Source organism: Pimephales promelas, chromosome 24 (genome assembly GCF_988280905.1).
Source record: "Pimephales promelas chromosome 24, fPimPro1.hap1.1, whole genome shotgun sequence".
NCBI lineage: Eukaryota > Metazoa > Chordata > Actinopteri > Cypriniformes > Leuciscidae > Pimephales > Pimephales promelas.
In genome coordinates this window covers 6,450,710-6,464,277 of record NC_142792.1, presented here as the reverse complement: position 1 = coordinate 6,464,277, position 13,568 = coordinate 6,450,710, and the positions used below count along the sequence as shown (strand labels likewise).

The following is a 13,568-nucleotide window of genomic DNA, read 5'->3' as shown; positions in this document are numbered from 1 at the left end:
GACTTCATTTCATTCCAATCACAAGCGTAGCTTCCGGATCAGCCTGTGGCACTCGCAGAAATCCAGTGTAATTATTCTTATTTGATGTTGATGATGTTTGATAGATGCGGTTTTCTTAACAAAAACAACATCAATCAAAAACTATATATTATTCATTCTATTCACTTTTATTCTTTTTATTGTTGTTTTTTCACACACAAGTATTATGTTATCTCCTTTATACTGAAATATCAATCACATTGTCAATACTGTCAACAGCCAATCAGAGTGGTATGATCTCAATGAGGGAGGGGCAACTAACTATACGCATAACTGTTTATAAAAAACATGGGGGTCAAAGCTATACAGCAGGGGTCATATAAAATAAATAAAATGAAAAAATAAAAATTAATAATACAATATGGCCGTGTTTATCAATAATTATTATTTTAATGCTTTTTCATCAAAAAAAGCAGCATGTAAATACATTTTTATAGTATCATGTGCATGTTATCATAGACCCGGTTTACAATGCAACACTCAATTTTATTTTATATGCATAACAGGGGATCACCACTGCATCTCCACAGCCTAAAAAAAGCCTATTTATTATACACTAACATTTCACAAACACTTTCAGTGCATGATCAGTCCGTGTCTGGCTAAAATCCAGATGGTGACATCAGTTTCCTGTTTATAGCGCTGCTTTCACTCTCAATGCTGGACCAGGGTAACACTACACTGACCTTAACCTTAAAACAAATACATCCTTTTCAGCCTTTTAGTCTCAAGCTATCCATCAAATCCTAAAATAATATTTAAATGATTAATGTAATGCAGTCTGTCGCCATCATATGAGCCACAATGAAAATCAGAGTCTAAACATCATTAATAAGCTCAGCACAGCTCTGAGAAGAGGAAAGATGATGGACACGGTCACAACGGCCCCTGGGAAATCAAGGAGCAAGGTCAGAGCAAACACCTTCCACTCACATATACATTCACAAAACACAAAGACTAAGACGAAGACACAGTTAACCATGCAAGGCAGTTTCTCTTTAAATTGCATGCCTCCTCATTACTAAAGCATGACTGCAATGCAGTGAGCTAGTGAGCTGTTTTTCCATAGCCAAAAACAAGAACAAACTGCTGCAGTGTTGTGCAAAGACTAAAGTCTTCTGTAATGGAGCAAAAGTTGCACTTGTCAATGTTAAACAGCTGCTCGTGAAGATTGTTTCTTGCTGGGTTTTAACTGAGGGAAGTGATGCGGTCTGTGTTTGGTGTCGTATAAGCCTGCAGTAAACCACAATGATAAGTATAGCACCCTCTGCGAAAAGGACCCAGACTGAGCTGGCTAAACAGTGCCTGTTGGTTATTAAACTGACAGCTCTGGTGAAAAACAGATGCATGGGAAAGGGGTCTGTCACTGTCAATGTCTCTTACTTTCTTCTGTGGAACACAAAATAAGATGTTTTAAAGAATGTTCATGCTGCTCTTTTCCATATAATACAAGTGAATGGTAACAGGGTTTTTTCTCCATTATACAATTTTTCATTCCTTAAAAGGTATTATGTAATAGGTGTTCTGTCATGAATTTCAATTAACTCCTCAAGTAAACTGCCTAGGGGTGGGCATAATGATAAAAATGTTAACCCTGTCATTTGTATGATTTAACCATGGCAATTATATTATACTTCACCAAATCACTAGACGAAATGTTATGGAAGAACAAAACCTTACAAGTGTAAAGGAGTAGTTCAACCTTTTGCTGATAATTTACTCACCCCCATGTCATCCAAGATGTCCATGTCATTCTTTCTTCAGTCGAAAAGAAATTAAGGTTTTTGATGAAAACATTCCAGGATTTTTCTCCATATAATGGAATTCAATGGGAACCAATCGGTTCAAGGTCAAAAAGACAGTTTCAGTGCAAACTGCAAACTGTTCAAAGGGCTTTAAATGACACCAGACGATGAATAAGAGTCTTATCAAGCGAAACGATGGCTCATTTAAAAAAACAAAAAAAACAAAGTTAAGTTAAGTTTTATAAGCTCAAATGATCACCTTGTTCTGTTCTGTGATGCGCGTTCGTGAATCTCCTGTTCGAACTCGTACACCAAAATGAAGAAATCTTTTCCCGAGTCAACTCGTTCATTTCGTTTGTTGAATGAACCAAATGACATGAAAAAAGATTCGTTCATTGTGATAAACGAGTTTGTACAGGAGAGTCACAAACGTGCATCATTTAAGCTTAAGCATTTAAGCTTATAAAACTTAACAATTTTTTTTTTTTAAATGAGCGATCGTTTCGCTTGATAAGACCCTTATTCATCGTCTGGAATCGTTTAAAGCCCTTTGAACAGTGTGCAGTTTGCACTGAAACTGTCTTTTGGACCTTGAACCGTTTGGTTCCCATTGAAGTCCATTATATGAAGAAAAATGCTGGAATGTTTTCATCAAAAACCTTAATTTCTTTTCCACTGAAAAAAGAAAGACATGGACATCTTGGATGACATGGGGGTGAGTAAATTATCAGCAAAACTTTTTTTTTTTAAAGTGAACTACTCCTTTAATAATCCTAGACATCCACTTAACAAATTAATACCCAAGTCCAAATATACCCACATATAAAGAGTTATTGACATTAAACCTGGCATGACGTGCCAATTTTGAACTACGCAAATACAATTTAAGATCAAAGGTAGAGAGGAAGAATATAGAAAAGTCAAAGCTCCACATCCCCATTCACTCCCACTGTATTATAACCAGGACATTCTGTGAAACATCTCCTTTTTTGTTCAATGGAGAACATTATGACATATGGGATTGGAAAGGCATGAGGTTTCATAAATAAATGACAAAGTGCCCTATTTCTGTGAACTACTCTGTGAAACAGCACTGGCTGGATTAATCAGCATAATCTTTCACATAGCCTTGTAGTGACAGGAAAAGTATGAGTCATTTCAGAGTCGGAGAAAGTTTTGATTAAATATTATAAAAGTCTTTTATATGACAAAAATGTGCATTGATGAATTATGCACAATAAGTTCAAGGGGATTTATTAAGCAAGCAAACAGGTTTGATTTTGATTTCATATTGGCAACATACAGAGAGCAGAGAGAAGACAAGTGCGCTGAGTGACATTTTCTACATAGCGATCGGTCCAAAAACAAGCATTAAACAACGCTTGTATAGCTCACCATACGCATACATAAATACACACACTAACACCATGTAAATCAGCATCCGTTCATGAGCACATACTCGTGTTAGAGAGAACAGAGAATAGGAATATCAATGAGGCCCAACAGGTGGGGGATGATTACGTATTCTCTAATTATGTGTCTATGCCTGCTCTTCTCTTCTCTATTGTAACACTATTAATTAGTTCTCATTAAGTGATGACAACCTAGACATTAGCAAAGCAGCAGAAAGAATCTCATCAGACTTTCTTACACACATAATGAGTGAGTAAAAGAGAGAAAGCAGGGCTCCATCTGGGATTATATTGGGCGACTTTTTTATCTACTTGGGAAAACTTTATGTTTACACCTTAAACCTTAACATATCACCAAACCTGTGCCTAACCTCACCCGTATCCCACCTCAAAAGCAATAATACAAGTTCAACATTAACACCAAAAGTACATTGTTTTTTATATAAGAACATAAGGACACTTATAAAGTGTGACCCAAAATAGTAAGAGATGTGAACTCAATGAATTGAAGCGCTTCAGAACAACCAGCTAATAGGAGCAAGAGTCTCCCTAATCTGACAAGAAAAACACATAAAAGATTTAGAAGAGACCAAATAAATATCCTTTAACTCTGTTGGTCCTGTTAGCACGATATCTGAGCTTTTTGCCCGCTGTGAGGTCGAGCCGTCCAGTCTGAAACCTTGACAGACACACATCATTGACTGTTACACACACATGCGGAGCACTGTAAGACAAGCCTTGTGTACTAAAGGATCACTTTGACTGTGTCTTTCCCAATAGGATTAATTTCTCTACAAACACAGAGAAAAAAAAACATCAAAACCGAATGCATTCTCTTAAAGAACAAGAGAATAAACCAATGTGTCATGACACCATTAAGCTGAAATAAAAGATCCAATTGGAAAAAAAATGCATAAATTTGGCTTTAGGAAAGGTGAGAGTTGGGTTTAAGTGAGATATCACTGGGTACCAGAAACATTAGAGTTCTTTAATGTGTGTGTGCGCGTGTCACATTTCTGGCGCAGTGAGGAGTGGCATGAATTATTCACGTCGCCTCTACTCTGGCTTGGTAGGAAGAAAGGTAGAATGAGAGAAGAGGAGAGAAAAAAAAAGAGGGGAGGGGTGGAAGTGGGAAGCAGGAAAATTGGAGAAGGCAAGGAAAAAGCGGCACAGAAAAAAACAGATTGTTGGTTTCGCACTCTGACAGACGCAGGAGGAGCTGTGTGACGTTAAAGTTTACCGGAGTTCACGCGCTCTCGCCTTGTTGCCATGGTTACAGCCCCCTTGCCCAAGCCCCAAGAGCTCCTACAAGAATCTTTTTGCACTTAAAGTCCCCATGAAATCAAAATTGAAGTTTCCTGGCTTTACTATGAATAGCCCTACTGTTAATCTATAAGGTAGTGTGCTCCAAAACAATGGCAAAATTCGTATTTAGAAGATATAAGCATTCAAAACGTACAGTCTCTCACTTCAGCCAATATGGATCGGTGATTTTGATGGCATCCCAGACAGCAAACTGACATTGAATCAACGTGGAAACGACGTCTCTCATGACATCGAAACAACGTTGATTTTGCTCATCGACTTAACGTTGAACCAACGTCAGACGCGGCATTCTTCAAAGCTAAATGAAAATCGAAAATTGGTTTGCTTTCATAACGTTGAAACAACGTTGATTTCAAGTTGATTTTCCGTTAGTTTTGAAAGAATGACGCGTCTGACGTTGGTTCAACGTTAATTCGATGAGTAAAACAATGTTAGATCAATGTTGTATCGATGTCATGTTTCCACGTTGATTCAATGTCAGTTTGCTGTCTGGGATCACTCTGCACTTTTTCAGATTTTCTGTCCAATCAAATGCTCTCTAGAATCTGAAGCGCCCCGCCCTCTACATTATAAACAGACGCTGAAGCTGCAGCTGAAATTGGTCATTACAATTTACAATTTTCTACATGGTGAATAGCACATAGTGCACTATGTAGGGAACAATTCAGACAGTGTAATTATGCTTTCCATTGAGCTAATGAAGCCTGGTTTCACGTTAGTGTCATGCGAACCTTCGCAGCTCCAGTCCAGAGACACGATAACACAGAGCGGATCGTGGTATGTGCAAGTTTTTAAAACGATATACGGAGGAGATTACGACGAGGAGAAACGGTTCGGAAACTGCGGCTTTAACAAGCTCAGATAAACAAAACGCTATTGGATGTTTTAAAAAAGGGGAGGGGCTGTTCTATATGTCCCACCCTGTCTTCCTGTTTCAGTAGAAATTATATCAACTCATTAAATAATGCTGCGCAATGCGAGGCTCATTAACATGCATATTAAAAAATACATGCACAATCTCGTCATCTGAGGAGTTATAAAACGCAAGGGGGAAAAAAACCCAAACAAATGAACATTTAAACACTATACATTAGATCAACGAATACAAATTATAATAGGCTTTTGATTGATAATAGTATTTGCGATGCATTCACCAGGGTTGCCAGGTTTGCATAACAAAACCAGGCAAAAAACTACTGGGTTAATATTATTTTTCCCTGTCCATGCCATCTGGATTACATCATTAGAAAGAAAAGTCATTTCAGAAGTGGAGCAAGTTTTAATGAAAACTATGAAGAACAGCATTTTTTTTTTTCCTTTAGAATAATGTGCTCTTATGGATTGGCGAAATAAATGGGCTAATTCTGAATTTTATGTTATGAGAACAAGCACACAAAACTCACAAACACGACTATGAGAAAGAGAAAAGGGAGGAATGAAAAGTGAGTTCAATCTCTTAAACTCCAAAAGAAGAAAGTCTCAAAGCGAGCGCTCTCAGTGGACTTCTTCATGAGAAAGTTTATTTCGGTGTGTGTGTGGGCCCTCACACAAGCGGCACGTACACCATCTCTCCCTCTGCATGTAACTTTTCTTGCTAACCAAAGAGTGATCTCACTCAAACTGCCCTTGAGATTCCCGCCGTCAGCTCTTCTGGAATGTTCTAGAGAGCCAATCCTCACATCTGCGATGGGGTCAGTGAGCAACAGAGGGAGGAAACCCGCAGGAAGGAGGAGAGGAAGATTTGGAGGAAGGAAAGCTGCAGCATGCCTTGTTTTTGTCATTCGGTCAACATACATTTGCCACATATCAACAAGAATAAAGGAACATTCTTGGTTCAGAATAAATCAATTTTGTGGCATGCGTTAGAGCTGCACGATTCTGGATGAATTGAGAATCAAAAAATAAAAAATTCTGACCAGACAACTAAACAAAATAACATCATGTAATTTACAAAAGGTTCTGACAAAATAATTGTTCAGTATTTTACATCTGTTTAACTTTACATTAAAAATGTGTATACTGTGTGGTTGAAAACACTGTTTCATACTTGTCAACTGCTTCTGGGTCAGTGGCAGTGCCAATGCAGATTGTAATGTTCCGGTGTGATTTTTGTCAAAGGTTTAATTGACACTTTGGGAATGAGAACGTGTTGGTGTTTGAATCGAGATCGCAATTTTTTATCGACTTTTAACGATTGTCGATTACCACAGAAAATAACATCTTTCAGTTTGTACAAAATGTATATAAGTGCACTTGAAGAAATGTCAACAAGACGTTTCTAAGACAAATTTTGTAGCCTGTGTGCTTGTAAAAATGTTTTTCAGCTGCATGTAAAGTTGTCCAAAACCATATTTTGAATGGCTATTGTGGATCATGTGTGTAAAAAAAGGCCTTTCCGGCATCTTTCTGTATATAATTCATAGGTAACAGGTTTAATGACTTTAAGGAGAATAAAATGTATATAGTCTCATATTAAAGACATGCCCGGTTTCACAGATAAGGCTTAAGCCTAGTCCTAGACTAAAATGCAAGTTTGAGCTATCTTAACTGAAAGCAACTTGCACTGATATATCTTAAAATATGTCAGTGCCATTGTTTCGTCTCAAGATGCACACCAGTACAACTTGCATATCATGATATTTTCATCAGTAGGCCTATATAAAAGATACTCAACTGTCCTGATTTAACTAAGGCCAAGTCCTGCTTTAATCTCTGAAATCAGGCCATAACGTTTAAGCTTCTGGCTACACTTTCACGACTGTGTATTTTAACATTTCTCTCGATGTGATGCCCCATAGACTTCCATTGTAACTGCATTTTAGGAGTATTTTTTTTAGATTTCTCAAAAAGAGTGACTATAAAGGGACTGGAGACTTCTCTATCAGTGTGAAAAGACCAAAAAAAAGCAGGCTAAAGGGGAATACTAAACAGCCAATCTCTTGACGTCAGAACTCAGTGAAGCTTTCTAGAACAATTCGCTTGGACCAAGCATGAAATGAGAAAGGACCTCTATATGTAAATGAGCTGCGGCTGCAAAAACTTTTGGGTTTTGACTGGACCTAAACTTTGTAGGCGCTGTGGCACCTAGAATGTTGGAGGTGAGAGAAAGAATGTGTGTTTTCATCATCCGGGGGTGGACAGGGAATGCAAGAGGCACTCGAATAATGTGGAGCATGTGGGTGTCTGGTGGATGGAGCAGAGGAGGCAGCACCATCACTGCTGGCTAAATCAGCAGGGCATTTAGAAGGAATTGTCATGGAAGCCCTGCAAATAAGAGGCAAAAATGATCCTCTCTTGTTCCCCGAACACCATACGAGCTCATAAACCTCTTCAGTCTATCTCAAGTCCACCTACAGAAACATATATCCCAATTTACTGCAGTAATACCAAGTCAGATCAAGTAAAACAATACTTATGCATCTTGTCGCAGGGGGCGAGCAAGGTTCTTTGGGAACGGACAAACGGAGATGGAGACGCTGGGACTGAAGCTTTGAAGTTCACATTCAGCGCTGCTTTTGATCAGAGGAACAATTTAAAACAATCCCTCTAGTCTGCAGACAACAGCTATTTAAGACATAAAAGCCCTTCCGAGGAGAGACGCAGCATTAGTGTGCACAAAAAAATGTTATGCGCACACTCAAAACTCATAAACGCAACATATCAGAAAGCAAGTATTTGGTTTCCCATAACCCCTTGCTGCACGTCTTCAAAGACGTTTTATTTACGGTAACAAAGCTACTCCATTTATGTGTAAATATACAGAGTGTAACAAAACAGGCTTAATTTACTAGCCGACACGCACACCACAGTACACCAAACTTGCTTGGTTGACAAGGTCAGTCATGACGCATGAGAACTACTAATGTCAAAATTGGCAATTTTGGAAAGTTTGAAATCTATATAGTACATATTTCTTGAATGTTAAAATACTTTCTCTATCTCTTAATATGCAGAGACAATTACAAGTTTTATTTCCCCCAAAAGTACAAATTGTGGTTTGAATCATTACTCTAGATATAAATATATAGATAGATTTAGATATACTGTACTCTGTTAAAAAAATACAAGTATTTTCAAGATTTGTTATCACAACATTTTTTCTTTTGTCAAATCAACTTAAATAATTTATTTAGTTCAGATAACTTATTATTTTGGATGATTAAATCCATTACCTTTCTCCAGTTCAATCAACTTAAAATTTTAAGTTAAACCAACAATATTTTTTTACAGTGTATGCATTCAAAATGTTCTGTCTTTTTTAATCTTAATCCATTTTTATCCCAGTTAAAAAAAATGCCTCTCAAGAAAATGTAATATAAGTCTTGTTTTTAGAGAATATTTTCTAATTAAGTTGATTTTTTTTATCCCATTGGCAAATAATAATTATCTTTTAATATTAATTCTGAAATATTTTGTTGCTGCATTAAACATAAACACTAACTAAAGCTTGTTATAATTCAAAAAAGGGAATAAAATTGCCAATGATGAAAGAACAATATTTAACTGAAGAACAAATGCTCTCTGAAAATAAATTGCAATATTTTACTTTTAAACTTTATCTTGTTTTCAGCATGTTCAGATATTATGTAAAAACGTTCCTTAAAGCCTTTATGAATAAAGCATATTATACCTTGTAATGCACTTTATAATGCACTGTATGTATCATAAATAGCAGTTATAATACTGTACATTACAATACTTATCTATAAATTATTACACCTTTAGTATAAGTATAATACATTAAACTCATGACAAACAGCCAGTTTCAGATGTAAAAAGCAATCTGCAAATATTATAATATTGGTTACAATTATTTATGAAAATATATAATGCATTATAACATAAGTTATTCAAACCTTTATACATAGGTTTATAGCATTAGCATTATAAAGGCGATCTCGATATTTCTACTGGGAAACCAAGACAAATACAGATAAACAAGTAATGTTTGCATTGTAGCAAGTGCATTAGAAGACTAATAAACAGAGAGCCACCATCAATAACCATTTGAGGTTTGAGGTTTGTTGTTTATCTACGCATATGTGTCTAAACCAAGACACATAATAACCTTACCTCACCTTTGACTGAGAAACTGACAAAGGTTTCTCTTAACATCAGACACCTCATCTTTTTAAACAACCTTCTGCCTCATGACAGACCAGATAAACAATTCAGATGGAGGTAGGAGGAGAGAAAACAATAATTATTGCATGCATTGTTGCACAAATGAACACCTGTAGAAACATCACACACGCACCTGCAGGATCCAAGACCTCCTCAATGACGGGCGGCAGACGGAATCCGCAGTCCATGGTTGTCGTGGCGACAGGCCTCAGGAAGTGGGGGGGGGTGGTGGGGGTTGGAGGGGGGGTGAAATGTCCAAACACACGCAGTGATAATGGTCAAAAAACAGGAGGGACACACACAGCCCTGCGAGGAATGTCAGGCTCCACACACACTGTGCTGCGACGGTCGATACATCCTGAAACACACACACAAATACACACAGATCAGTTCAATATCCCTCTAAACAACTGCAGACATCACCGTCTAAACTGCTTATAGATGGGTTATTGCTCTTCCTGAATAACTGTGTTGTTTTCTCTCTCCCTCTCTCTTGGTTTCCTTGCAAAACAAAGCTTGAAACACTGCACAGCATCAAGGGTATTTCAGCAACATGATCATTCTCTGACTCTCTAACACACAGAAAGCATTGGTCTGCTTACCTTTAATGAGATCTGTGTGCAGCTCAGGACACTGACAGCTTACGTCTCCGTTACTCGCTGTCGTTTACTGCGTGCCCTCCTCTCGTCTCGTCTCTTCTCCCTCCTTCCTTCCCCCTCTCTCTCTCTCTCTCACTCACTCACTCCATCTAGCTCTCTTGCTCCCCCTTTATCTTTTGCCTCACTTTGCTCTGTTCTCATCTGTTATCAGATTGCTTTGTGTGGTCCATTCTCCCACAGATTTAAATCAGCTGGCTTTTGGGAGTATTTTGATGATTTTGCACTTACATTTGGGGCCACAATGACTGTACAGAAGGAAAAAAACAAAGTAACAAGTTTATTGCTTATCTTTGGAACACAAATGAAGATCTTTTTGATGAAATCTCAGAGATTTCTGTCCCTGCATCAAGTCTAAATTCAATCTGTTCATCATTATGCCATTGTGTCTCTTCAGAAAATGTGGACCACTCAATTCATGGGTTACGATCTCTTTATGAACTTTTTGAAGGATCAGAGGGGTAGTTAGCTGTCAATGGAGAGACAGACATTATTCAGATTTTATTGAAAGGATCTTCATTAGTGTTCTGAAGATGAACGAAAATGAACAGGTTTGGAACGACATGAGGGTGAGTAATTAATGACTGAATTTTCCTTTTTGGGTAACCTATTCCTTTAAGATATTTAGTATTTGATGATGATTGTTATTAATTATTAACAATTTTAAGTATTAAATATTATAAAAGTGTATTATTGTTAAGTCTTTGGAAGTATTTTGGAAAATATTTTCATATTTCTATTAATTGTATTTATTACTGCAAAGTTGGTTTCATGCCATTTGTTTGTTTATTTATATTATTATAAATTAAAATGAGTGCTTTCAAATTCAAATCGATTAATAGCATCTAACAAAAGTTTGTAAATATATAAGTATGCATGTACAGTATGTATATATATATATATATATATATATATATATATATATATATATATATATATATATCAGTATGCATGTATCATAATGTAAAACATACACACATATTTACAAACTTTTATGTTAGGTGTGATTAATTGTGATAAATCGATTTCTTTAAGCGAAGTTTTTTAAACCTATTTGATTAATGCATAATTGTATTTGAATTATTAATTGATGGCCTATATATTTATATATCGATTGTTGAGATGCAACGTAGAGTAACTATTGCGCGTACTGCCCTAAGGGAAGGAAACTTACTTCCCTCATTAAGAAACAACAGCTGTCTGAGAGACATATTCTGCCATTCGCAGAAGCTTATAATCCTTGTTTGCAAACCCATTCAGATTGTAGGACATTCGTGTCAGCGAGCTGCCACTCTGTCATAGGGACAGCATCTTGATGGCGTTGCTTGGCAACCGAGCTGGCCCCGTCACCGATAGGAAACTGAATCACCGCTGAAACAAGGCCAAGAATGTTGCCCTTAAATGACACCTCAAAACAAACAAAAAGACACCATCAGAAACTGATAGGGTTTCTGTATAGTGTAAGTTGAAAGTTTACTCACATACTTACAAAGCTACACCTGCTCAAGGTTAACGTGGTTATTTAGGAGTCCGTTAACACGATCCGTTTCGGTCATTTTCTCTCTACAATTTAGGGTAGGCCGTTTGAAAATGTAACAGCCGATAAAATTTATTTTTTTCTAACATTTTTTTTAAAGAAATAAATAAATAAATAAATAATAATTATAAACTTACTGAATGCATATTTTAATTCTTTAATTTTAATTTATTTGTGGACCCACGTAAACTCGTAATTTTCTGAGAGCTACGACCTTTTACCACCAAGTGGGCGTGGCCGCTTACCACCTTTATTAATCAACATGTTACAATTATTTCTAAAATCTTAATACTTCCGAAAAAGTTTCTTTTATTGAATTTACATTTAATTTTCTATAAGATTATATATCTTATTTTCTTTTGTTGGCAAAAAAAAAAAAAAAGTCAACTATGTAGGCTACTGACCAAACAAACCCATCCAACTAAAAACTGGTTAATCAAAACACCCAGTGATCAACACCACAATGTTATTTTTTTTTATCATTATTATTTTTTTTTTGGTGAAAACATTGTAAGTTTTCACTTTTTTCAATATTTTATCAATAACAGATTGTCAAGCGGTATATTAGCCTAAGTAATTGGCAATCAACAATGTTGGATAAAATAAAATAAACATCTTTCAGAAATCTTTCTTTGGTAAATATACCCCCCAATTATAAAATGAGCTATATGCAACAGCAAAGTAACCCACACAAATGTCCTTCATGAGTTTCAGTGGCTCAAACATGCTTGAGATAGCAATCACAGTCCACACTTTCCATCCAGGTGCCCCATATTGCAGGGAAGCAAATTAAACTGCCAGTTCCCAGATGGATTACGTTGCTCTGGGCACTGACAATCTGATGGAAACACACTGTGACCTTGAGTCACAACACTTGGGATGCTGAGGTCAGAATTACGTTTCTAAACAACAGAAACAGACGAGAGCATTCCAGGATATCCATAATATCTGTAGGAAAAGGGATATGGGATGACGGGATGATAGGTAACAGAGCTAATGCTATTTTGAAAATATTTGGTAAAGATGGGGAAAAAAGAGCAGATTGGACTAAATCAGTGGTTCTCAATCCCAATAAGAGGGCCCTAATAAGTCTTAAAATTATTTCAATTTAAGTTATATTAACTTTATAAGATTATATTAATATTATCTTAATTAAAATGCTAAATATATAGTCAAAAGTATTGAGAACCACAGGAGAAAATATCACCTTATGCAATATATAAATACTCTTCTGGAGATAATGAAGCCCAAAATCAACTTTATGCTACTTTAAAAAAAAAAAAATCCTTAGGAAAAATAAAAGGAATTGGATCGGAAATTACTAATTTCGTTCAACAGATGCCATTAGATTACAAAACTGGTAATTTGACAACATTTATCACAGCAATAATGTTAAGAAAAAGACAATCACTCACTTTAGCCAGGTTACTTGAACTGTAAGAGGTAACTGAATCATTCCTATAGGTGCGCATTCCTATGGGCTTGATCCCTGGAAAAAATGTTACGTGATAGGTCACTGTTTATCGCTTCTTCTCATGGCTGTTTTTATTATTTTTATTATTACCAGACAGGCTCAATGATGTATGCAGCAGACAAAATATCTAGCTCCAGGAACATATCTTACTTGGCAAACTCATAAGGACAGAACAGTGAGCAAGCACCACTCACATTTTTTCTTAAAGTGTCAAAATTTGTTTTTCTACACTGTTCAGGTGATTGACGATTGTTA

The 13,568-nt window shown here is 36.4% G+C and overlaps 1 protein-coding gene across 3 annotated transcripts in view; it reads right to left on the bottom strand.

The window, feature by feature from the left end:
- The window catches only part of ccdc136b (coiled-coil domain containing 136b), a 30,190-nt gene extending 19,792 nt beyond the window's left edge, over positions 1 to 10,398 (bottom strand). For all 3 annotated transcript variants that reach the window (XR_005622265.2, XM_039667954.2, XM_089126685.1), the window contains exons 1-2: positions 10,249 to 10,398; positions 9,780 to 10,004 (exon numbers count right to left, since the gene is read on the bottom strand). Coding sequence is in view for 2 of the 3 variants with exons in the window: in XM_039667954.2 (XP_039523888.2) it covers positions 9,780 to 9,834 (55 nt within the window). In the remaining variant the exon portion in view is untranslated. The remainder of the gene's footprint in view (positions 1 to 9,779; positions 10,005 to 10,248) is intronic.
- Positions 10,399 to 13,568: the final 3,170 nt, after the last annotated feature.